This window comes from Lissotriton helveticus, chromosome 9 (genome assembly GCF_964261635.1).
Source record: "Lissotriton helveticus chromosome 9, aLisHel1.1, whole genome shotgun sequence".
NCBI classification, from domain to species: domain Eukaryota; kingdom Metazoa; phylum Chordata; class Amphibia; order Caudata; family Salamandridae; genus Lissotriton; species Lissotriton helveticus.
In genome coordinates, this window is record NC_136070.1 from 1,080,056,687 (window position 1) to 1,080,083,464 (window position 26,778).

The window sequence follows — 26,778 nt, forward strand, 5'->3', positions numbered from 1 at the left end:
TAAAAAGAAGAGTGTACCAAGCATTGCAAGAACCATTATGAGAAAAAGGAAGAGGAATAAGTGGAGTTCCTCCTTTCTTTTGATGTCCAAGCAACATTCCACATACCCAACAGTTCGAAGTGTTCGTCATGTTGTGGGTATGATGCAGAATCTGAATGAAACTGTTATTTAAATAAGTCCGTCTATGTCTTCATGATAAGGCAGAGTAAAATGGAAATGTTCAGATGGGATTGGAGTGGTAGGCAGTAAATATTCTCGTGCAGGAAGCAATCGTTCTACAGTCCAAGCTATTACTGCTATTACCACTATGGGCACAACAAAAAGCACTGCACCAAGAATTCTCCTGTTCCTCATTGTCGTAGGTGCCATAGTTCAAAGAACCAAGTTTCAAAATAAATAAACTAAAAAATAAAAATTGAGTGCTGAGATCCGAGGTAGCCGCTGGTTTCTTCTCCGAGATTCAAGACGGGTGTCGCTACACTGGCCAGAACTGATCCCCCCCCCCCTTGATATTCTCGGCTTCCGTTTTCGCAAACCTCAGAACGGTAACTCAACCAGTCTCGCACAAAAACTATTTCCTTGGACGTAGGTTATACTTCACTCCACCAGAAACAATGTGGTCCGGGAAGGCTTCCTCCGACTCATTAGGCGTAGTAGCTGGGCTCTTCTCTGCATCCAAGATGTCTCGATAATCAGACAGCACCGCAGGATTCACCAGGTCCGGAGAGACGCGACGACAGTGAGTGGAATGTACCCACCGCTTCTTATTCGTGACTCGCACAGCCGTGCGAGTTGCCAACAATACTTGTTCAGGGCCACGCCACCTCTGCTCCAAACTGCTGGCTCTCTCGAACACGCGGACCATTACATGGTCCCCAGGACTGAGATAATGAGCCTCTCCAATGGAATTGTCGGGGAGCGCTTCTCAAACCTGTTGATGAATAGAAAGTAAATAATTTGTTAATCATGCCAAATAGTCGTTCATCATTATACAAGGCACATCATGTATTGAGCGAGGCTTTGGAACTCCCCAAATGTTCATAGGCCTTCCAAACACCACTTCATAGGGTGTGAGGCCAGATCGGGAATGTGGCACTGATCTAATAGACAGTAATGCTAAAGGCAAAGCGTCCGGCCATTTTAAAGACGTGGATGCCACAATCTTTGCTAGCTTCAATTTCAGAGTTGCATTATACCTTTCCACAAGACCTGCTGACTGCGGGTGAAATACAGCGTGGAATCTTTGCTTAATTCCCAATCCTTTCAGGACATACTCCACTACTTTCCCAACAAAATGAGGACCATTATCATTCCACAAAAATTTACAAACACCATAGCGTGGGAAGTACTCTTTGAGTAACACCTTAGCTGTTGTCAACGCAGTATTATCCTTCATGGGGAAGGCCTCAATCCACTTACTGAAGGCACACATCACCACTAAGACGTACTTCAAGTTGTTACAACGCTCAAGCTGGATGTAATCCATTTGTAATACTTCGAATGGTGCAGTAGGTGGAACAAACCCTCCTTTAGGAGTATAAGTCCCTTTTGCAGGATTGTGCTGTAAGCATATCAGACAGGTCTGAACCACTCTCTTAGCCGTGCTGGCAATCTCAGGATGTTCCCAAACTCGTGTAAGCAATTTAGTAATTGCAAGAGCTCCAACATGTGCCAGCCCATGTGTCATTTGAACCATTGCTTGCAAATAAGCAGCAGGCAATTTCCATCTCTCCATATCTTTGCTACGCCAACAACCCTCATCATCCAACACTCCCTCTGTGCCCAAGTTGCAAGTTCAGCTTCAGATGCTGATTTCTGTATGTCCAATATTTCCTCTCTAGCATCATGCCATCGCTCTGCTTGTGATTTCACCACATACATGGGAGAGACATTTTTTAACATGGCAGTCTCTTTTGCTATGCGATCTGCAAAAGCGTTTCCTTGTCCTATTTTGTCTGTCACCTTCTTATGTGCACTACATTTGATTATCGCTACTTTCTTTGGACATAATAGTGCATTCAGGAGGTCACGCACTAATTCTCCATGTATGATATGCACTCCATGTAAGGTCAGGAACCCTCGTTCCTTCCAGAGTAGGCCAAAATCGTGCACTACTCCAAAAGCGTAACGGCTGTCAGTATAGATATTCACGCATAATCCAGCACTTAACTCACAAGCTTTCGTTAAAGCTATCAATTCAGCTGCTTGGGCCGATTTCTGCGGTATTCGTGCTGTTTCTACCACTGTCTTAAGTGTCGGGATCGCGTAGGCTGCAGAAGTTGTACCATCTGGCAGCTTCAAACATGATCCATCAACCCACAGTTCCCCATCTACATCTGGAAGTGGCGTATCCTGTAAATCGATACGACCCTTTGTCTGTTCTTCGGTCCGAAAAACACAATCATGTTGTTCTTCTCTCTGGGTCTCACCAACAGGATATGGCAATAAAGTAGCAGGGTTCAAAGTGGCGCACCTCTTCAGTGTAATATGTGGCGCCAACAGCGTTAGCTCGTATCCTGTTAAACGAGCACTAGTTAGATGCTGTGTTTTCGTTTGGTTCAATAAAGCATCTACCGCATGGGAAACTAACACCAACAGCTTGTGTGACAAAACTATCCCCTCACTCTGTCGTATGGCCACAGCTGTTGCTGCGACTGCTCGAAAACATCCAGGCAATCCTCGAGCCACAGGATCGAGTACTGCTGAGAAGTACGCGCAAGGCCTCTGTTTATCTCCATGTGTCTGCACTAAGACTGACAATGCACACCCATCCTTCTCATGTACATATAGTGTAAAGATCTTTGCATAATCTGGTGTACCTAACACTGGTGCAGAACAAAGAGCTTGTCTCAATTGTTCAAAGGCATTCTGACATTCTTCTGTCCATTCAAGGGGAATAGGTGTAGTTGTGGACAACAAAGCTAACAAAGGCTTTATAATGTGTGAAAATCCTAATATCCACTGTCTACAAAAAGACGTCAAACCTATGAAAGCACGAACATCTTTCTGAGTGCAAGGGACTGGTGTATCTAATATTGCTTGAATTCGGTCTGATGTCAATGCACGTCCCTCCTTAGACAAAAGATGACCGAGGTAGGTCACCTTTGGTCTACAATATTGCAACTTCTTCCTCGAGACCTTGTGATTATTCTTGGCAAGAAAAGAAAGTAAGGAGATAGTACTTTCCTCACATTGTTCCTGCGTGTCTGCTGCAAGTAAAATGTTGTCAACATATTGAATAAGAGCCACCCCAGGCTGTAAATCAAATAAATCAAGCTGCCTTTTTAAAGCCTGGCTATAAATGCTAGGGCTTTCTGTGTAGCCTTGAGGAACTCGACAAAATCTATATGATTTGTTATTTAATGTAAAGCCGAACAAATATCGGCTATCAGGATGAATAGGGATCGAGAAGAAAGCATACTTTAAGTCAATAACAGTGAATGTAGTGGCGGTAGGTGGAATTAAAGTAAGTAAGGTGGTAATATCAGACACCACCGGGTACTGGGGTACAACTATCTTATTAATTTCCCTCAAATCAATAATGAAACGATAGATCTTAGTGTCTGTGTCTTTCTTAAGTATCGGAAGAATTGGGCTATTACAAACATTATAGGGGACTTCCTCCACCACTCCTGCCTCAATCAAGTCATTCACAATATGTGTCAGAGCTATTTCACCTTCTCTGCATATCTTATACTGTGGTACGCGGGGCAAAGACACTCCCTCCTTTACAGTAATATGTACGGGAGGAATAATCATTTGACCCACATCAGTATCGGACGTGGCCCATAAAGTGTTTGGAAGAGAAGCTAACGCATCGGCCTCCTGCATGAGGCACAATCTCTCAACCTCTGGGTAATTCTCATTCAAAATAACCTGTACCCCTTCAGGGGCACAGCGTATAGTTGCTCGAAAATGTTTAAGCATATCAAGGCCCACGATATTATCTGGCGTGTTTGGAGATAACAAAAACGGACATGGGGCAGTAAATTTGTCAATGTGAAATATAAGGGGTTGAGACAATGGGCTAAGAGAAGGTGTTCCATCGAACCCTATTGATGTAATCGTTTCGCCAGACAGGGGAGCCCTTGGAACCAAGTGTTTGGACAAAGCGCTACGAGTAGCTCCTGTATCGACCAGAAACTGATCAGTAGAACCCAAAACATGTGCTGATATATATGGACCCCTTTGATCGACTGGTACTTCAACCGATCCCACACCCCATCCTACGCAATCCTATGCATAATTATTATCCTGAGACTCAGTAAACTCTCCTTCAGCTATCTGATACTGATTCCGTCGATCAAAAGTATTATGATCAGCCTGACCACGATCCCTCGCTTCCAACCTACCGCGATCATTCGCTCCACCTCTCGGTCCTACATAACTATTCCTTGACCTTCCACTTCCTCGACCACGCTGATTACGCTGTTCTCGAAGCACCGGACAATCTGAAGCCCAATGTCCAAACTGTTTACAGTATGCACACTGATCCTCAGAAATGTCGGAACGGGTGGAAGACGTACCATACGATCCTCGTCTACCCCTATCATTCCCTCTCGGCTGCGTAGCATAAACCTGAGCCAACATCACCTTCGTCTTCAAATCCTTCCCTTTCTTATCACTACTTTCTTTAGCCTCCAATTCCTGTCGTTCATAATACTGAGCCATAGTCAGTAAAGAAGCAGGGGTTGCCGTGGTCCATGAACTTTCACTAGTCTTTAATCGTCGCGCAATCTCCGGTAGGAGATTAGCCACATACTTATCAACGAACAAATGCCTGCCCGTGTCTTCTGTTAATAATTGCCCACTGTAATCATGAAACGCTTCCTCGAAACGGGAAAAGAAGTCAGAGACCGATTCATCCGGCTTCTGTTTACAAGAAGCCAACATTGTCCAATCAATTTTCTTAGGGGGAACAAGCGTCTTTAATTTAGTCAAAATAGCCGCCGGAAGATCTAAAATCAATCGACGCGGCTTACATGCGGGTTCCCTATCCAAATCAGCTTGAGCTAAGTCCTTCCAATCTGCACCTAAAATCGTTCGATCATCAAACTTACGAATAGCTCTCCACATATCAGGGGGCAATATTAACCCAAAGAATAGATCAATATCGACTAACGTCACAATACACGAAGAAATAGCACCTTCCACTCCTTCATAGAAAGCTGCCGGATTTTTGCGAGGGTCGGGCAAAGCATTTTTAAGTGTCATAACATCTGTTCTATTCCATGGCGTATAAACCCAATTATACACAAAATAACCCTTCGCATCTTTAGACCTCTTATCATCGTCTGTGCCTTGCCCTTTAGGGCGCAGCTTCTCGCATAACATGGACTGCAGCGCTCTTATCTGTTTCAAAGATAGGACACTCATTTGAGACTTCAGTCGATCCAGACGCAGGGGGACCCAATGCCTTTTCCGCCGCTCGTAGTCGTGACGCTTCATCCCGCAGCTTAACCAAACGCTGGAAAAGCTCATCCGCAAGAACAAAAGTACCTTTACGTAAATTATCACGACCCACTGATATATCCTTAGGTTCCAACTCAGATGAATACTTTCTAAATCGTTCGACAACTTCATCTCCAAAATGATCCAGAAAATACAATCGTTCTCGATCGGACCACTTACCCATAAGACCATCAATCTCTGCAATAGTTATAGAATTTATATTAAGTTTACGAGCAAACCCGCGTAATTCCGATGCTCGATCAGCACTTAGCCTGGTACGCTGATCTCCCTGACTATCCTCGTCGGAGTCCTCATCCGGGGCCGTAGGCGGAACATACGGAGGCGGGCAACGATCTAGTAATGAGAAATCATCTGATTCATTAGTAAGGACAGGATAAAGAGGACGTCGAATAGGAAACTGACCATTAACTTGTAAATTACGTTCTCGAATCTCTCTCTCTTTCTGTTCCTGCAATTCTTTTTCCTGCAACTGTAAAGCTTTATCACGAGCAGCCTTTCGCTGCTCTTTATCCGCCAAGGCTTGTTCACGCTTCATTCGTTCACGCACCGCTTTCTCCCACATACGCACACAATCAAACATATCCTGTCTAGACCTGCGCTGAAACAAACACTGCTCCACATATTGAACCTTTCGCAGATCAAACGACCCATGTAGAGGCCATTGCAATTCACGATCGGTTTTTGTATATTTGTGCCATAATGTACTATACATAATGGGAGGAAGGCCAAATTTTACATACATTTCACGATTAGGTGTCCCCTCGGGGGGAGCCGGCTGAGATTCATTTAATCGATAATTGGTACCATTTCCAAGATAGCACATTCCTCGAAGTGTGCTGAGAACAGGCATGTCAAAATATCACAAACGCGATGATACATAAAATGGCATTTAAATATGTCTTACACACCACGGTGTGCCGTTCAAACAAATACAAAGTCAGAGAAATATCCCTACATGCCTGTCTATGTGAGGTGCACTCCACTTATAACTCAAATCATAGGTCCAAATGTTAGCTAACTCAAACAAATCCAAAAAGCCACAGTAAGTGTCAGTAGACTACCTTACCAATCACAAGCTTACCAAATATTCTCAAACGTCCAGGTTCCAACTGCCAAGTTCCGTAATCGAATCAGCCAAATGGGCACTGCACGACAACTCAACCGATCAGGATCTCAGTCGAGGACCGGCGCCACCTGGAAGGTCGGGTCAGAAGGAAAGGAAAAACACCGTGGGTGCCAAGACTCTGGTCACTCAGTGGCAGCGTACGCGTCCATGGCGAGTTTCCAATCCTTCGTCACGACCTCTCCTTCGGGCATCCGAGTCGCCGATGAGTCCCTTCGTGGTCGCGAATTTGTGGTATTGGGTTCCGTCAGGTCTACATACTCTGCAAAAACTCTCGAACACCATAGAATAGAAGTTGGCACGGAAACTGGAAATGCAAAAGACAAGTTTATTAAGACCCCATGGGGTGGTGGTACATTCCTACAGCACCCTTCGGCAATGCAAGAAGTATCACACCGAACATCGGTGTGCGACCTCTTTTATACAAGTTTAGTAGTAATAAAAGATAGGCGGTACACTCTTTTCACAGTTTAGGTACATATAAGGGCATTTTTGGAACACAGCCAACAAGTGGGAGGAGTTTAGTACCACTGGTCAGTTGCAGAGAACATTCCTAAGAAGTGACCACTCATTAACCCGAATATTCGAGTACGCATGCGTGAGCTTGACCAGTGCTAAAAATAGCCTGTTGCCGGGCAAGGTAAATGATCATTGGTACAGAGAAAGGACAAAAGGGCATGCTGGCCACGAGGCCGCATGTTCATACAAAATGGAAGCCAGGAAATACAAAATGGCCTCCGCACGTTTGGTCAAGTTAATAATTACGACACTTCGACTCGACAACTCTTTCCATCCATCTCTGGTAGTCGACGCAGGCCGTTGGGCCTTTTCGACGCCACGTGGGCCTACCACCAATGGAAAGAACCCCGTTTAAAAGATGCCCACAATGCCGATCCAAGTTTCCACATAGCGATAAGCATACAGTATGCAACAAGTGCCTGTCTCCGGAGCACAACAAGGAAGATTGTCCAGCTTGTGCTCAGTTCCGGTCGAAGAAGACTCTCAGGAACCGAAGGGCTGCTCGACAAGAGATGCTGCGACAGGCACCTGAACGGGAAAACATTTTCGACGATGAACATGAACTTCCAAAGGCAGCGGACTCCGACCTAGAGCTAGTCACCATAGAAGACCAGTCGGACTCCGATGAAGACCTCCCACCGGGGCAAACTGTGAGTACTAAAGGCCCTACCCTGCCTCCACCTCCAGACAAGGCTCCGGTCAAAGCATCGCCAAAAGGCCTTAGCTGCGACCGAAACACCGCTTCGGAAGCCCCGCCTTCCGGCTCGGCTCCGAAGACCATTACCAAGCCTTCCGGTACCCCGAGACCGAGCAAGACCCTTCCTAAAAAGGCCATAGACTCAAAGACTGTTCCACAGCCTAAAACGGGCCACGACACTAGAAAAGTCGTCGATCTGAAAAACACCGGGCAACCAAAAAAGGTCGTTGAGCCGAAAAAGACTGTCGACCAGAAAAAGGGCGTCCATCCAAGTAAAACTGTCGACCCAAACCAGGGCGTCGATCCAAAAAAGACCGTCGACCCAAAAAAGGTCATTGAGCCGAAAAAAGGAATCGACCAGAAAAAGGGCGTCGATCCGAACACTGCCTCCGACCCAAAAAAGACAGTCGAACTGAAAAAGGCTGTCGACCCGAAGAAGGTCGTCGACCCGAAGAAGGTCGTCGACCCGAAGAAGGTCGTCGACCCGAAGAAGGCCGTCGACCCGAAGAAGGCCGTCGACCCGAAGAAGGCCGTCGACCCGAAGAAGGCCGTCGACCCGAAGAAGGCCGTCGACCCGAAGAAGGCCGTCGACCCGAAGAAGGCTGTCGACCCGAAAAAGACCGTCGAACATAAGGTGGTCTAGTCCTACAAGGCCGTCAAGCCGAAAACAGCTGTCGAGCCGACAAGAGACGTCGAGCCGAAAAAAGCTCAAGATAAAAATAAAAACGAGCAAGCGACCGATCCAAAAACATCGGTGCCGAAGCCACGGACAGTGGAATAACTTTTTCATCCTGATCCAGTGAGCCCAGACCAAAATAGACTGCATATAGACCCTAATACAGGACATATAACAGTCTACAATAAGAACAAGAGAAGACTGGACACTGAGGCTCCTTCTCCTGTTCCCCCTAAGAAAAAGGACTTTTGGACATCCCCGTCTAGACCTTTTACACCTCCTCCTTTCACTCCTGACATGCCTTATGTTCCATATTCTCCTACACCTCCACATTATGATGAGGAAGAGGACATTGGAAAAGACCCTCATCAGGACTTTATAGACCCTGATGATCAGGGAAACCAAGATCACACATGGGAAGATCAAAATGACCCCAATGCACACTGACCCTATAGAGGAGAATTTCCTATTTAATACCTTCCCAACATCAGAGAAGAGTATACGCACACTCCCTATGCTAAAGGGAGTACTTAAGCACGCACCAGACATCTTTAAAGACCCAGCCAGAGCGCGTGTCCTCAATCCAAGAATTGAAAAGAAATATAAACCAGCCCCTACAGACCCCTCTTATATCAAGTCTAAGTTACCACTAGACTCTCTTGTTGTTTCTAACGCCAGAAAAAGGGCGAATTCTCAAACAGGTGATGCCCGCCCTCCTGACAAAGAGTCAAAAATCTTAGAAGCCTCAGGAAAGAGAGTTGCCTCTCAGGCAGCAAATACCTGGAGAGTCGCAAATACACAAGCTCTTTTAGCACGCTATGCCAGAGCACACTATGATGAACTGGAAGAATTATTACAACACCTACCAGAACCTTATAAGGCAAAAGCTAACGACTTAATTCAAGAAGGGGAATTCATCACTAACTCATCTATAAAATGCGCCCTTGATGCGGCCGATATAGCCGCTCGGGCTGTCAACACTAGTGTGTTGCTATGCCGGCATGCCTGGCTCCGCATCTCAGGTTTTAAAAATGAAGTACAGTCTACCATACTTAATCAACCCATTAACCAGGATTTCTTGTTCGGCCCAGCAGTTGATACCATCTTAGAAAAGATGAAGAAAGATACTGACACCGCAAAGTCCATGGGTGCACTTCAATTCCAACAGTCTAGGGGCTCCTTTCGCCGCTCCTCCTTTCGAGGCTCAGACAGAGGCAATACATGACAAACCTCTTCATCATTTAAAACAAATGCCAATCCTTTGCCGCCAGGTTCCCACACCCGCTGTCACAGGGCAATGCGATTATGGATGAACTGGTCAGGCAGATTTGCGTACGCTTTTCCGCCAACCCCACTGATTCCATTAGTTGCACGCAAACTAAAACAGTCACTCACAATGATCCTGTTTGCTCCCACATGGGCAAGACAGCCATGGTACACAACGCTCCTAGAACTATCAGTAGTCCCGCACCAAAGACTACGCCTGTCGCCACAATTGCTAACACAGAACCATGGCGAAATCAGGCATCCAGATCCCAATCAGATGAACCTAGCGATCTGGCTCCTGAGGTCTTAGAGTTCGGATACCTTAACTTGCCTCCAGACTGCATGAACATTATCAAGGAAGCAAGGCGCCCCACTACTAGAGCATGCTACGCAGCTAATTGGAAAAGATTTGTAATCTATTGCAATAACAAGAAAATCAATCCATTAGATGCCTCCATCCAAAACATAATCTGTTACTTGCTACATCTTCAAAGATGTAATCTAGCATACTCATCCATAAGGCTACACCTTGCTGCTATAGCAGCATATCTTCAAAACAGGCAACACGTGTCCCTGTTCAGAATACCACCTATCAAAGCTTTTATGGAAGGACTTGAAAGAATTATACCTCCAAAGCATCCACCTTAACCAGTTTGGAACTTAAACGTAGTACTAACCAGACTCATGGGGCCACCTTTTGAACCACTCCACTCATGTGAACTACAATTCATAACATGGAAAGTGGCATTTTTAATTGCCATTACCTCCCTCAGACGAGTGAGTGAGCTACAGGCACTAACCATTCAGGAACCCTTCATGCAAATATACCAAAATAAAGTGGTGCTTCGTACTAACCCTAAATTCATGCTAAAAGTTATATCCACTTTCCGCATCAATCAGTCCATAGAATTGCCAGTTTTCTTTCAAAACCCGAAGTCGGTAGCTGAAAGAGCCCTACACACACTAGATGTCAAAAGAGCTCCGCTATATTACGTCGACAGAACTAAATCATTCGGAAAAACGAAGCAACTTTTTGTTGCTTTTTCTCCACAACATAAGGGTAATCCCATTTCTAAGACAGGAATAGCCAGATGGATAGTTAAATGCATTCAAATATGCTACCAAAAGGCAAAGCGCACTTTAACAGTTCCCCCAGAAGACCACTCAACGCGCAAAATGGGGGCATCCATGGATTTCCTAGGAAATATTCCCTTAGAAGACATATGTAGGGCAGCTACATGGTCTACCATACACACCTTCACTAAACACTACTGTGTTGATGTGCAAGCTAAGCAACAAGCTGCAGTAGGCCAGGCTGTCCTTAAAACTCTTTTTCAAACCACTGCAGCTGGTACAGGCGACCACCGCTAGAGGAGGACCTTCTATACAGTCTATGCTAAGATATGAATTCAGCAGCCCACATGCCTCGAACGGAAAATGCTACTTACCAGTATGCATCTGTTCTTGGCATATAGGGCTGCTGACATTCATAGAGACTGTCGAACTTGGATCTTCAGGGAGGAGCCTTATTCTGGATTACCTCTTTTATAAAAGACCACACCTTTCAAGTCTAATTGGCCAGTGCTTCATCTAAACACTCACCCTTACCTTGGAGAAGTGTGGCTCAGGGGTTAGAGGCAGCAGACCCGGAAGCTGAGATCGGTCCTGGACCAGGGTTCAATTCCCCGCCTCGGTGGGTCTTGGGCTAAAAATTCCACGGACTCGATAATTCTCGCTCCGGTGCCTCCTCTGCGACTCTGGGCAATAGCTTGCTTAATCTCCACAACGGCCCCTCGCGGCGGGATGCCTGACTTTCACCTTGTGGATACCCTGCTATCTCACAGGGGAATACCAGGAAGGGTTCCCTAAGCAAGCGCCGTGACACCCACTGCGGGTAGCTGTGCGCTATATAAGCTCAACTACATTTACATTTACATTTACCTTTAGAGTTCTTCAGGGATCAGCCCTAAGCCGATGCTATTTAATATCTACTTCCGCCCACATGCAGACTTGGTGGAAAGCTGTGGGCTTACCCTGTTCTCCTACACAGATGACGCTTAAATCATCTTCTCCCTTTTATCTGCTCAGGGCCACAACTCTGAGGCCGTGAACTCTTGCCTGGGTTTGATCTCTACATGGATGAACATCAACTTGCTCAAACTCAATGGCAATAAGACCAAGGAAATGGTGTTGGGTAAGAACCCCCTGCTTTGGGGCCCAGTGCACAGGCTTGAAAACTTGGGTGCTCTTCCTGTACCGGCCCCCAAGGTAAAGAACCTTGGCTATTGGCTGGATTAGAATCTGTCAATGAAGCCTCAAGTGGCGAAGGTAGCCACAACTGTTTTGCAGTTTTGAAATGGCTGAAATGTTTTTGGGATGCTCCCCTTTTCAGCTCAAAGGACGGTTATTCAGGTACTAATCCTTTCAAGACAGGACTATGAAAACATTCTCTATTTAGGGGCAGACAAGGCCTCTATTAGACGTCTACAAGCAGTTGAGACCGCTTCTGCCAGGCTTCTATTCTGGCTCTCAAAAACACACCTTTGTGTTGGGCCTTCTCTGCGAGCTTCATTGGCTCGCAGTAAAAAAATGCATACAGTTTAAAGCATTATTCTACGTGCATAAAGCTAGGTCAGGAGCTAGTCCACAGTACCTACATAAACTGGTGGTACCCTACCAGCCCACCTCCTCGCTACGTTCGAGTAACTTGTCCCTTTGCTCAGTTCTTTGGCATGTATGGGAGGTTGCTCCTCCTTATACTTGGGCCCTAAGTTGTGGAACACTCTACATGAGTCCTTGAGAAGTTGCACCTAACTTTAACCATCTTTCGTAAGAAGCTGAAGACCTGGATGTTCTAATTCTATCGTAGTTTGTTAGACCCGACCTGTTGCCAAAGCACCCCTGTTTGGGTAGCAGCCATTGTGGACTGTATGCTTGGCCTATGTTCTGAGAAGGCGGAGTACATGGTAAAAGCTTCCAAAAACCTTGAGGCCAGCCAAGAGCTCCAAAAGCTCTGGAATGACCCAAAGGCTGCACTGGTGGATTTCCAACCATGGCAGAAGGTGTGGGTTTTGAGTGACTATTGGGGTTTCAATGCTGTCACAAAGACAGATGTACACTCTATCCCAAGGGAAGATGTACTAATTGACAGGTATGGGGTATCCAAATTCCTCAGTACCTTTGATTTGACATCTGGGTACTAGCAAATTGGTCTGACTCAAGGATCAAAGGACAAATCTGCGTTCTCAACACCCGATGGGCATTTTCAGTTCACAGTTATGCCATTTGCACTAAAGAATGCCCCTGACACCTTCCAGAGGTTGGTGAACAAAGTTCTGGCTGGGTTGGAATCATTTAGCGCAGTTTATCTCGACTATATTGCGGTCTATAATTACACCTGGTAGGATCACCTGATCCACCTTGGAAAGGAACCTTGAGGCTCTGCAGAGCTCACTATAAAGGCAAGCAAGTGCCAGATAGGGCAGGGCTCTGTTGTGTACTTTGGCCACCTTGTGGGTGAAGGCCAAGTTTAACCCTTATAACCCAAGATCCTGACAGTTATGTACTGGATAGCTCCAACCACACAGACTCAAGTCGGGTCATTCCTTGGCTTGATTGGGTAATACAGGTGGTTTGTGAAGGATGATGGTACCATTGTGGCACCCCTTACATAGTTGACCTCCAGGAAGCAACCAAAGAATATAAACTGGACAGTGTGCTGTCAAAAGGCTTTAGACATTCAAAGGAAGGAAGCAGTGTGCTCAGCACCCATTCTAAAACCGCCAGGTTATTCTAAGCAGTTCATAGTGCAGACTGATCTCTCTAAACATGAGATAGGATAGGTCCTGTCCCAGTCCAACAATGATGGCCATGACCAGCCTTGCTTTCATTAGGAGGATGCTCCCCAGAGAACAGCTTTTGAGTGCCATTGAGAGAGAAACCTTTGCTGTAATTTGGTCTCTGAAGAAGCTGAGCCAATACCGATTTGGTACTCACTTCCTTGTACAAACTGGCCACAGGCCTCTCAGATGGTCAATGCAAATGAACGATGAAACCCCCACATTTTTGAGTTGGTCCATCTCCTTACAGGTTATGGACTTTACAGTGGAGCACAGACATGGGGCTGACCATGTCAATGCAGATGGCCTATCTAGGTTTTTCCACGTAGAAGATAAAAACTCTTGTGGCAAAGGTTAGTCTCATTCACTTTAGTTTGGGATGGGCAAGGAGTTGTATAGAAAAATGCCCCTTTTGACATGGTTACCACCCACCTTTTACCAGATATGTGATGCAATTTTGACTGAAGTGCACTGGGTTCCTGCTAACCAGGATGCCAGTGCTTTTCCCTCAAACAAGGTAACTGTTCAATTGTTCCCCATTTAGAAAGACTTTTAGTACCTCTATAAGCCCTTAGTACATTATACCCCTGCTAACTACAGCCTGGGTACTAGAGAGGGTCCCTAAGATCTGCAGCGTGAATTGTGCCACTCTAAGGGACCCACCACCAAACTCATGCAGACTGCCATTGCGGGCTGCGTGAAATAGTGCAGAAGGTTTTTAAAACCGACATGGCATGCACCGTGTGCCATGTCCACAGACACTGCACACAATATATGCTAGTTTCCCCTACCGCAAGCCTTATAGCCCTAAGGCAGAGTGCATTATATTACATATGAAGGCATATCTGCATGAGCAGATATGCCCCTTTGCGGTCTAGTTTAATTGCTAGATTGTAAAAGTGAAAAGGGAGCCATCGTAACTATATGTACTGGGTGCTGGTCATTACAAGTTCCCCCAACTACACGATGGCTTCTCTGAAACCTTTGGTGTTTGTTATCAAACACCTGGTCTTAATAAATCCATAATGATGCCTGTAGTGGTTTTAAGATGTGCACCCAGAGGCATCTTAAAGGTCCACCCTAAAGATACCAGCCTCTTAGTGTGCTGGCTGACTGGTATCTTCCAGTCTGTCAGCATCTCCCTTTAAGTGGAGGAGAGACTTCCCTGCAACCTGCAGGCACAGACTGCAACATCCGGTTCACCATTCTGCTGACCAGCAGGTCCACCGGCACAGCAGCTACCCAGGAGGAGGTCACTGTGCTCCAGGAGGTCAGATCCGTCTCCGCACTAAGTGTGAAGAAGCCAGAACCAACCGGAGCCGCCCTGCACCAATACCCGGGGTACCAGACCACTTGTAGCAACCAAAGATTGTTGAAGTCCAATCTGGACTCCAATGCCGAGACAGCCGACCAGCCGATGAGGGACATCATCATCGCAGAGGCCAGCACAGATAGTGGTCCAGCTGTGCTGTTTTATTCCCCTCTGAAGGTCTAACCGGGAGCCGTGAATGCCTTTGACACATGAGCCCTGCTGACCAAATCCCTCTGCACCCGAGCAGGTCCATGACCACCGACTCTGCTCCCCTGATCCCAGGACCCTCTAGAACCGAGCCCCCACGTTCGGTGCTTCCGGACTTCTCTCCAAGTCCCCCTCTGCAGCCTGTTTCTAGGTGGCCCCCCTCTTTGCCTAACGTGTAGTGCGCAATGCAACCAACCCACCCAGCACCTCTGCACCTGGACTCTCAAGGGCAAGGTAAACTCAAACTACTGTACCTTGGCCCCTTAGCACCTTAAGTCTTGAAGGAGATCCCCCGGAATGGATTGCAAGTACATATATGCAGTATGTTTCTTTCTTGATGCGAAGCATTACTACGTAAAAAATCGCATTTGGATTACATTTTTACGTCCTTGTTCTTTCTCACTTCGCCACCCCAGTTCAGACCCAGCCATATGCAAATCAGACTTGACCCTGTTGCTCATGGGAACAGTTCAGCCCAAAACGGCCAAGCCATGTCTTACCTGCACCGTAAACAAGCATCCTGGGGCCGGCATCTTTTAACATACAAAACGATACATTTTTAAACTGCACACAAAAAGTCTGTTGGAGGATAACATATCACTCTGCTTACCTATCTTCCAGGAGAGCTTGGCAAGATGGTTGTGAAAATGGTGACGCAATAATCACTCTTTTTGGGTTAGTTGGCACAGAAACATCACAGGGAAAAGACGTCAAGGTATTTGCTTCTTTCAGTCTCCAAAGTCTCACAGCAGCAAACGTACATGTAGATTCAGCAACAAATTTGAGAATTCACATTCACCAAAATGCAGCTAATCCATTGTGGGAGAGATTGGTAGCAGTAGAGAGTCATATTTTCAGACAGATCACACAAACAAACAACTTATTTACTTTCCGCAATGCTCGTTATGATGGATACTCAATCCAACCACTGATTCCTCACCTTGTGAATACCTCCATGCTCTAAACTGGATCCAGTGAATTTTTCAGCAATTCACTCATGCTCTGCGGCGTTGTACAACTCTGTGTCGACTCTCTCCCACTCTGAAGTGGTGCTGGAGCCACATATAATCGCCGCTGCTGCGTGCTGATGTCTGTTTCTTTCTGAACCCTGTCCATGCAGTCATACGCTCATATTTAACAGTGTGCAGATTTATAAATTGTGACATTATTAATATGGAGAAAGTCCATTCCACAGAATCGTAAGGTGTGAAAGTTGGTGAGAGATCTGTGATTGGAAAGAGTATCCGTTAAAAAGATGAGGTAAGTAACTTGTTCAGTGAGTCAAAGACCATTATTCAATTATTTAAAAACTATAATAAATGCATCACATACAAAGACCAGTTCAATAATATACATAAATACGCAGATATTTAATGAATGTCATTTGCTTAGTACCGTTTTCAGAAACTTTCTTACATAGAAACAAACCAAATGATTCAAAAGCATGTGCAAGAAATACAAAGCTGGCTTTCACTGGCTGAAACCATATCATTTAAGAACTGGTTTTTAAAAACTTTTTGATTTGAAATTTATAATATTTACCCAAAAAAATGAAATGTTCTAGAGGTCTCAATGTGGGGCAGATTTAGACAAATTCTTTGTCATATTGGCCATGGGGAAACAAAGCTGAAGTCTTATAGTACCCAGCTGACATTTCACTAGAAGGGATTCATCCCAGTGGCTCTTTACCCAAGTCGGGTATAGTTGAAGGTTTAGTGACTTTTGGACAAAGGCATAGTCCAGCAGTAGACTTTTCCCCTTCTCCTCCTTCACCCTAGATGTCTCACAATAAGTCATATAAAGCTTTTTAACTTAAGAATATCCACTTTTGTTAAGGAATGGAGATATTTAATCAATTCAATCCATCCTATCGCTTTACTGGTAGATTGGACATTTGCCAAGGGATTGTGTTACCTTTCTCGCAGCTTAAACAGTCTGTGGTAATCTCCTGATTAAGAGTGGTATGCTTGTTTGCTCAAACTAAGACCCACAGCCATAACATTGCAGCCGTAAATAAATCTGACACATATGAAATACCCAGTTCCTTGTGTAGGAAGAAAAGAGGAGCTCATGGGGAAAGGCCAAGCAGACGCTGGCAGAATTGATTCTCCTCTTCCTGTAACTTGGCAACTTCAGGGTAGCACCAAACTTCAATACCATACATTAAGATCGGTAGGCATGTTTGTAAAAAGACTTCTAGAAGAGGCTGGATCGGTATGTTGACCACTCTTTTTACAAAGTCAGACAGAGCTTTAACAGAGTGTTTAAAACATTTACACCTATTAGATATAAAGGGCATCCACGAACATTTGGAAACTAACATTATTCCTAAGTATGGAAAGCTAGCAACCTGCTCAATGCACCTTCCCTTAGCACAGAAAGGGACAGTTTTAGCTACTCTTGGTTCACATATCAAATATTTCGTTTTGGAAATGTTGGCTTCATGGAGAACTTAGATCTTGAAACTAACAAAATTATCAGTTAGAATCTTCAAGCCATTTGGGGTTCATGTGTTATATTAAGAGAGCATTGTCTGGAAAATGCAGGGCCGATACGGACGTGGAATTTATTTTGGGCATATCCTTCTCTGGAGATTGCAGACTGGTGTTCAAACCATTTTTTTATTAAGAGAAGCAAAATGGGTGCCAGGACACAACCATAGCACACATCTCGTTGCAAATCAAAGGGGTCGGTGCATTCGCCTCATGGTCCATACCTTATCGAGGCACAATGTAGAGCTGTTAAAAAGTCAACCCAATCATCAAGCGCCAGGTCTAACAGGGTTTTCCATAATTTACTTCAGTTTACTCTGTCGAAAGCACTGCTTAGATCCAACTTTTTCTTCTGATGGATACTTCTAACCACGGATTCTTCACCTTGTGAATAGCTACCAAACCAGTACCTCCCCGTTGATGGGTCTGTGGAATGGCACAGACCAAAACGTCCTGCAGGACCGAATGGGCAAAGTGTCTCCACCGACGGACTTAGCTATTGAGGCAGTAGTGCTATGTGAATGTGGGAACTGCCACCCACTTTATATCCTGACGGATGTCGAAGACAGACACCCCTTATGCCAGGGCAGTAGTAGCAGCCATGACCCTGGTGAAAGAAGCCCTCAAGCCCTCTGGGAGCAGCTTCTTGCCAGTGCATAGCAGATTATGATGCAGAGCACTATACACCTTGAAATAGTTACTTTCTGCATTGCCTTACCCTTCTTTGCTTCTGTTATCCCCACAGAGAGCTTGTAATCCACCCAGTGGTCCTGCAGAGTGCATCCCACCACGCTGTTCAGATTGCAGAATTCCCATGGAGACCGAATCTGCTATTAAAAATGGTGGGGAAGATGCATCATTCCAACATACAATAACTTACATTTGCTGCATGGCTCACGCCGTCCTGCAATATAGACATCTAGGTTTACCTCAGATATACATGAACATTCTCAAGGAAGTGAAGCGGCCTTCCATAAGAGCATCTTAGAGTTGTTAAGTGGAAACGTCGTCATTTGTTGCCTGCAGAATCCCCTTCAGTACTAAATAACCATAACCTATCTTCGCATCTGGAAAAATCGAAGCTACAGCAATCTTCAATAAAGATCCTTTTTCATGATCCCATTTGTAAAAGTAATTTCGGAAGGACTGAAGAAAACCTACCCTTCAAGACAGCAGCCTTCGCCACCATGGGAGCTTAACTATGCGCTATCTGAATGAATGGCTCCCCCTTTTGAGCCGACCCAAAAGGCATCTTTATAGCATCTTTTCTGGAAGATTTTTGTTTCTGGTCGCTATTACTTCTGCTAGAAAAGTTATTGAGCTGTCGGCTCGATCTGCAATAAACCATATACTCAGTTCAGTTCAAATAGACTTTATTTCGGTCAGAATGACCTAAAAAAGTACAGCACACAATATATAATTACATGACAAAGAAAAAAATAGAACACACTCAGGAAAACATTTACATAACTAAGACTCTTAAATTGTGCACTAATAGTCCTAAAAAAAAGAAGATAAAAACTCGGTACTAGCCACAAGCGTGATTCCATTTTGAGCAATGCATGAGATTTTGAGGGTACAGGTAGGCGAAACTTAACAGGAAATTTGTTGAAAGTGCTCAGTGCAGTAAATAAATAAATTAGCTAAAAGTGGAGACAAGTAAAAACAAGGATTATTGCAAAAAAAAATTTGGCAATGAAAAGCAATTCTGCTAGAAATAAAACTTCAGGGAAGAACTGACATTAGATCATTTCTATAAATAAAGCTTCAGGGCAAAACTGTCATTAATCATTACTAGAAGTCAGGTAAACCCTTCTCGTGCACCACATTGAGAACAGGAAACCTGCTACAGAATACACTATTGGAATGCTCGAGTCGGTTTTCAGTAGCCTGAAGACTTCGTGACAGCGCCTGCTGCCCAGGTTCCTGCAAATCTGAACCAACCAGCGCTTCCTTGCTCTCTTATAGCCCGGACAACCAAAGAAGACGTGGAGCTCAGATTCTTCAAGGTGTTCACAGGCCGTACAGTTACTCATAGATTGATCTCTCCATTTAGATGTAAAACAGCGAAATGGAAGCACCCCATATCTGAATTGTAAATAAAGCTTCCTTGCTGCTGGTGGATTTATGAGATCAATTGCCGGCTCAAAGCAAGGTGTATCTTTAATGTCCAGGAACCCAGAGGAAAGTTTCCCAATTCTAGTAAGTGTATGCAGTTGGGTCAGTCTATACTCTTTGTAGAGTGCCTTCAGTTGCTCCTTAGATATTGACGGGCAGGCTGACTCGGGGCAAGACCAACAGTCCCCTAGACCCATGTTGGTTAATAGGAGTTTAATGTATGAGAACCAGGGGATCTTTGCAGTGCCACGTGCCCTGAAAACTTCTGATAGTTCCTCCCTGTACGATGTAAGTTCGGGAGTTGCCCACAAGCGGCGCCAATACATTATAGGTTTGACACCTGCTACTTCAGCTATTGCCGTTATGCCTGTGTCAAGGTGTAACGGAACCAGCGGGGTACTACATGGCAATCTAAATAGGTGTCTTAGATATTGGTTTTCCACCTGCGTTAGCTTTCTCATATTAAGGTAGCCCCAAAGCTCTGCCCCGTATAGTGCCCCTCCTCTTGCCTGCGCCCTGTAGATTTCAATTGCGGGGCTTATGGTTCTTTTGCTGGAATTGTTAAAAACCCTCAAAATGCCCCCTGAGGATTGTGCTAATTTTAACGTGGACTTAGTGTTGTGGGGCCCCCAATCCATAGATTCGGAAATCGTGATGCCTAAATAAACAAAGGATGACACTCTCTCAAGGGGTTTGCCGTTAAGGGACGGATCGGGCCTGTACTTTTTGGGCAATTGAATGCCATAAATTTTGTTTTCTGCAGATTCATTTCTAAGCCCCTGTCACTGCAGAACCGCTCAAATTTATCCAGAACCCTTTGTATACCCATAGGGGATTTGGCAACCAGTAGGGTGTCGTCGGCAAACATCATTGCCGAGATTCTACGGGAGGCTAACTTGGGTGCATCAAGATCTTTTTCGGCTGATAGGGCGTCGATTAGACCATTAATATAAAGGCTGAATAAGGTTGGCGCGAGCACGTACCCCTGTCGTACACCGCGATTAATTGGCATAGGTGCTGTTAGGTTACCCTCCTTACCATACCTTACTTGAGCATAATTGCCTTCATGTAGCCGTTTAAAAAGATGCCTAAACGGTCAATAAACGCAGTTGTGAAAAAAAAAGACATATCAAATAATCAGGGACCCCCAGCTCTCCCAATACTGACCATAATTTCTCCCTGGGCACTAAGTCGAATGCAGATCGCAAGTCTACGAAGATCAAGAAAAGGCTGCCCCCCTGCATGCTTACGGTCTTCCAGTACAACATTTGTAATCTTAGTACTTGGTCCATATACTGTTTTTCATCACACTAGGGTAGTGTTAAGAACTCCCCTATATTTTCTTACAGAAGTGGTTTCTGACTTTCATATAAATCAGTCTCTCTCTCTCTGCCAGGACTTTCCAGCTACTATTCTACCCAAGCTGAAAGAACACTACACTAATGAGATGAAAGAACATTGCTAAAATTGTATTTAGAAAGCAGTAAATACATACAGAAGTCTACACATTTGTCAAATATGGACCCCTCTGTACATGAATGGTGTCCACTATTCCTTGTTATATTGATGGTGGCCTGCGTTGTATGTTGTTATCAATCGGCTAACAAGCCGTTGCTAGTACACCAAAAGCGAATTCTACAAGAGGTGAAGCAGCTTGGTTGAGGAACATTTCTCTTTCAGAAATCTGTAAGGCTACTGCATGAAGATTGGTCCACATTTACTAAATATTATTATTTGAATCACGACACCAAAGCTGACTCTGTTGTAGGTCAGGCAGCTTTAAATCTATGTTGATTATGAGTGTTCAGCCTGCACCCTATCTTGGAGAGATTTACTATAACATACTGGTATTCGCTATGAGGGATAAGAAAATCATTAATTCACTGCCCTCTTGTGACAGCCTCTTACACATAGAAGAGAACTGTGTGTTCATTCATCAGGCTATAAATATGATTTCGAAATTATTATTGTTAGTTTATACGCTTATTTTCCAGGTGTTCTCTTAGTGGCATGTAAACTTGAAAAAGAGAAGAATCCTCATTATTCTTATTGATACTGTAAACTGATGCTTGGCTACCACTGCTTTTTAATTTGTGGTAAAAGTTGGTATACATTCTGCTTACAAAAATATGCAGTAAAGTAATCCAAGTGCAAAGAAACTCTAGTAGAGAATCGCGCAAAGACCCAGTCACAAAAATATTTAATCTGTATTGCTTAGGATAAAGAGTAAAACATGATGGTAAGAAGTTTGCTAATAGTTTCCTTTCTTTGGTAGAATGACTTCATTAAATAAAAAACAGTGTTCTTATGCTAAACACTTGTGATGCATAGTATTTAAGGACATTGTTCATGAAATTGTCATTTTTTCTTTGCAGCTGCATGTGCCACAGAAGTATTTAAAATAGCTACAAGGTAACACCTTAACTTTTTCCACAATTCTACTTTTACCCTTTTCATTTGTGAGAAAACTAATGAACTTCTTCTTTGCAGTGCGTATATTCCCCTCAACAACTACTTTGTTTTCAATGATGTAGATGGATTGTATACATACACGTTTGAAGCAGAAAGAAAGGTTAGTAAAGGAAATGTATACATTTGCTTTTTAATAACTCTGCCACATTGCAGTACATTTTGTTGTAACAAAATATATATTGTGTATTTTCAATGCCAGTCCAATGAGATCCTATTCAGTTCTCTTACTGTGGGAAACCTAACCAGCAATTTAGTCATTTTGCACAGGCATTCTGTAATTGAGAATGCCCTAGTAAATATTTTTGGGGGAATCCCCTTTTATTTGGTTCTCTGGTACCATTTTTAAATGTAACTGTTTGAATCATCTCAGCATGCCTTAGTTTTATTTTTAAATTGTTTGCTTGTGCTTTGTTCTGTCTTTTGTTCAAATGTTGCCTTAGGATATATCTGTCCCTGCTATAAGTAAATACTTTATCTGATGGATTCTTCTAACCCAGTGCTTCCCAAACCTTTTAGAACCACAACAAACTTTTTAGTACAACACACTTTCGTGACCCACCTTGCTTTAATGGACATGAGGCAGGCGATTCTTTAATATAATAAAGCATCATGTGGTAGCGCAGTATTATTTGCAGACAGCACATTTTCTATTGAAATGGTCACTAAATTTGCTCAGATACAGTTTCCTTCACTGTGCCTCCAAAGCCTGTAAATGAGCTCCCGTTCCACCTCAGAGATGCCTCAGACCTCATTTCCTTTCGGAAGCGGTTGAAAACCTGGCTCTTCTCCAAATAACCAGCTCATGGTCTTCCCCAGGTAACTAGGACTCAGCGCCAGGACACCCTAGGGTAGCAGTGCGCTTTATAAGTTTAATAACATAACATAACATAGATAGACCTATATTACACACAAATGATAATGTGTGAAAATTGTGTTTATTTTGTTCTGAACCTACCTAAATCGTTTTTTCCATAACGTTTCAGAATTACAAACAAATTGCTTAATTTTGGTTTCCTAACTGCTGAATGTGTACAGTTAATTTTCAGGGATTTACATTTTGTTGTGTGCAAAAATTGACTTGCTCCAGCTTTCCTTTTACGCTTCATGTTCTCCAGCAGGATCATCACATAATTCACATTATTTTCCTTTCTCTGACTGCAAAGTGAAAGGTATTTGTAAACTGTAGTCTCTGTGTTCGAAAATAGGCTTCAGAAGACATAGCCTGACATTTGACCTCTGTCTTTGAAGCGCAGGGAATGTGACTCTGCAAAAACGGGATTTAAAGGCCTCTTTTTTTATTGCGTGGATTTTGGTGACCCACCAGAAATCAGCTCGACTCACCGTTTGGGAAGCACAGATTCTTAACTCTTAGAATATTCTCCAGGTGCCAAACTGGATCCAGAAACATTTGTGCATGCTTTGTTTAGCTGAGGTCCTGGACCTACAACTGCCTTCTGTTGAAGTCAAGACAAAGGTCTTCAGAGAAGTTTTGCAACCTGGGCTAGGCTGGAATTAGCCCTTCCTTCCATTCAATGAAGCCCTCACTGACTCCTTAACAGAAGACGCATATTATTTTTGACTAGTCTAGTATTGAGGTAATAAATGCAGTCTGCCTATTAGGCATCTATACTTACGCCAGTGAGACATGGCTAGTGAGGTCTGGCCAGCAGGCCCTGAAGAGTTCAGGGCCTCCTTGATCCAAATTATTGAAGTTCAAGATGCAGCCTAATACTTCATTTGGGCTGACTGGACACTACCGACTGCTTGGGGCAAACAATCAACACTAGTGTGATGCCCATCGTCATGCATTAATGCAATCTACAGGCTTTTCTGGAAATGTGCAGTCATCTCTCCTGGGTATGCCTTTTGATAGGTCACATCTGTTTGACAAAAGGCTGATTCTGCCTTTGAACACTTTAAGGAAAGAAGGGCTACAACATGTTCATTTCCACCGCCAGACAGGTCCCTGATCAGTTTCGACTCTTCCAGGGCTACTTCATATGGTTGGCGTATAGACAATGCCAGGATCTACCACAACATTTACCCCCCCAGACTTTTTGTGGTTGTCGACAAGGTCCAAGCAGACATTGTGCAGTTCACCAGGGACAGCATTCTTCTTATCCCCCTTCCCCTGTGACGTCAGCCCCCAAACCCCTTTTGTTTCCCCTCAGCGGCACGCAACCTCTCCATGGGTAGGCAGGAACAGACCTTTCCTGCAGCATGGCAGTCCATCATATCTGACAGATGAGTCTTTCAGAGCATCCAGCAGGTTTATGCCCTCCCATTTCTTCCCATCCTACCAACCACTTCCCCCCCACATCAGAGTGACTTTCAGAGGTGCATCTATCCATCTTGCTGCAAGATTTGTAAGCTTTACTGGACAACGGAGGCCATCAAGTGGGAGTCAGCTTCAGAAGTAGGATGGGGTTCTCACTGTTTCCCTGTACTGAATAAGGACCGAATCCTTTGCCCCCTTTAAAAAAAAATAATAATAAAAAAAATATTTGCCCTTTGAATGCCTTTTTGTGGAAGGACAAATTCAAAATGTGCACACTTGCTGTCTTCCCTGGGTTCAGCTGACTACATGGTAGCCTTAGACCTACTAAACTTGTACTTTCATGTGTTTGTAGTGCAGTTCCACTGATAATACCTGCAGTTCAACGGCGCCTAGGAGCATTATCATTTTGACTTTCTCACCTTAATCCTTACCAGCACCCTTTGGGTGTCCTGAAAGTGATGGGGGTAGTCGTTTCACATCTTCGGAGTTTAGGATACCAGATTTCTCTACCTCAACAACTGGCTGTTGATGTCAGGCTTGCCACAATTAGTCATTGACCATCTTCAGACGCCTGCAAACCTTGTGTTATCATTGGAGGTTTTTGATCAGTGTGTCAAAGTCACACATTAGTCCTTCACAAAGGCTTTGCTTTTTAGGAGCTGTAGTTCAGGGTCTTTCCTTGCTGCAATGAGTCCAGGACATCCAGGCTGTGATCACAATGTTTCACCTCGGTCCTGGATCTCGGTGAGTGCAGCTCATCCATCCTGCTTGTCCACTTTGTTAGTAACATAGTAACATATTCAAACATTGCAGTGGGATCTGAAGTTGCGGTAGGCCCAGAACGAACGAAACATGTTAGATGTCAGCCATGGTTCTGAATTGGAGGCTGCTGGACCTCAACCCAGCCAATGGCTGTGAACTTTCCCTTCCCCACTCAGAGCTGACTTTGGTGACACATGCTTCTCAGCTGGGTTGGTACGGTCATCTGAGAAAAGGTGAGATCAGAGGACTTGACTCAAAATCAACTTGTTGGAGTTGTGAGCCATTTACCCTGGCATTGAAGGCCTTCCCGCTGTCCAAGGCTATTCCAGCTTCTCGTGGATAAATCCACTCTTCAGACCTTGTGGAATAAAGACTTCATTCAGAAGAACCATGTAATGAGTTTATGCATCGCGTAGATCCTTCTCACAAGGTAAAGGATTGTAAAATCTGCCATACTTATTTGTCTCAGACTCTTTAAGATAGAGCGGGAGGTTTCTTTTATGGCTCCAAAAATGATAAACTAAGAAAGCTGTGTTATCTGAGGAGGATAGTGCGAATTCCTCACATACTGAAGTGAGGTCACGGAACAGGGAAATGTTGCGTGACCAGAGGTCATCTGAGTCACCAAAATAAGGTCTTAAAAATGGCTCATCATGAGTTTTCAAAAACAGGACCTCAGGAGAGCACTCTCACAAGGAGAAAAAGGAAAACATCTCAGAAAAGGTGAGATCTGAACCTACTGCTCGATCCTCCAGTTGGGCGTAGCATTGGAAAGGGATGGTTGAAAGCCAAGGTTACACCCTTCCCATCCCACCAACCACTCGGGGCAAAATCTAGAAATTTTGACACCAGTGGAAACATAACATCGGACAAGTAGGTGTTAGACTTAATCACCTACGGTCACTGTCATACCTTATAATTCACGCAGAGACCACCACAACACTCCACCAAGGGGAGTAGCTCCACCAACAAAAAGTACGTACTATTCTCCAGAATGAAGCAACAGAGAAGGTGCCCCACTCCCAGAAAGGATTGGACTTCACTACTCTATTCTTCGTAATAAGAAAGGAAACCAGACTGGCGACCCTTTTTGGGTCTGCGGAAGCTAAACAAGTTCCTTAGAAAACATTTTTTTTGCATGGTAAAGGATGCCTTCAGTCATATCCCCAGTCATCCAGAACTTCACAAGTTCTTGAGATTCAGGGTGTTCGGCACTCGTTACTCAGAGTTCTCCCTTTTGGGCTCAAATCAGCTTCCTGTATTTTTACAAAATGTTTTGCTCCGGTGACAGTTCATTTAAAACAGATGGGTTTCCCGGTATTTCCATACCTCGATAAGTAGATGATAAAAGCACAAACTGCTTCTCCTACAGTAAAAGCAACAAGGGCTTATCTGCCACTGTTCAACAACTTGGATCTTACCATCAATCATCAGAAATCCTCACTAAATCCTTAATCGAAGATAACTTTCCTGGTAGCAGTTCTGGATACAATTCGAGATGAGGCATTCTTGTCACAGGAATGGCGAATAAGACTCCAACTGCTG

The 26,778-nt window shown here is 44.3% G+C and overlaps 1 protein-coding gene across 3 annotated transcripts in view; it reads left to right on the plus strand.

Moving 5' to 3' along the window:
- LOC144782233 (NEDD8-activating enzyme E1 catalytic subunit) overlaps window positions 1-26,778 on the plus strand; it is a 241,145-nt gene that overhangs the window by 102,776 nt on the left and 111,591 nt on the right. For all 3 annotated transcript variants that reach the window (XM_078661476.1, XM_078661474.1, XM_078661475.1), the window contains 2 exons: window positions 22,097-22,133; window positions 22,212-22,293. In XM_078661476.1, coding sequence (XP_078517602.1) covers window positions 22,097-22,133; window positions 22,212-22,293 — 119 coding nt within the window. The remainder of the gene's footprint in view (window positions 1-22,096; window positions 22,134-22,211; window positions 22,294-26,778) is intronic.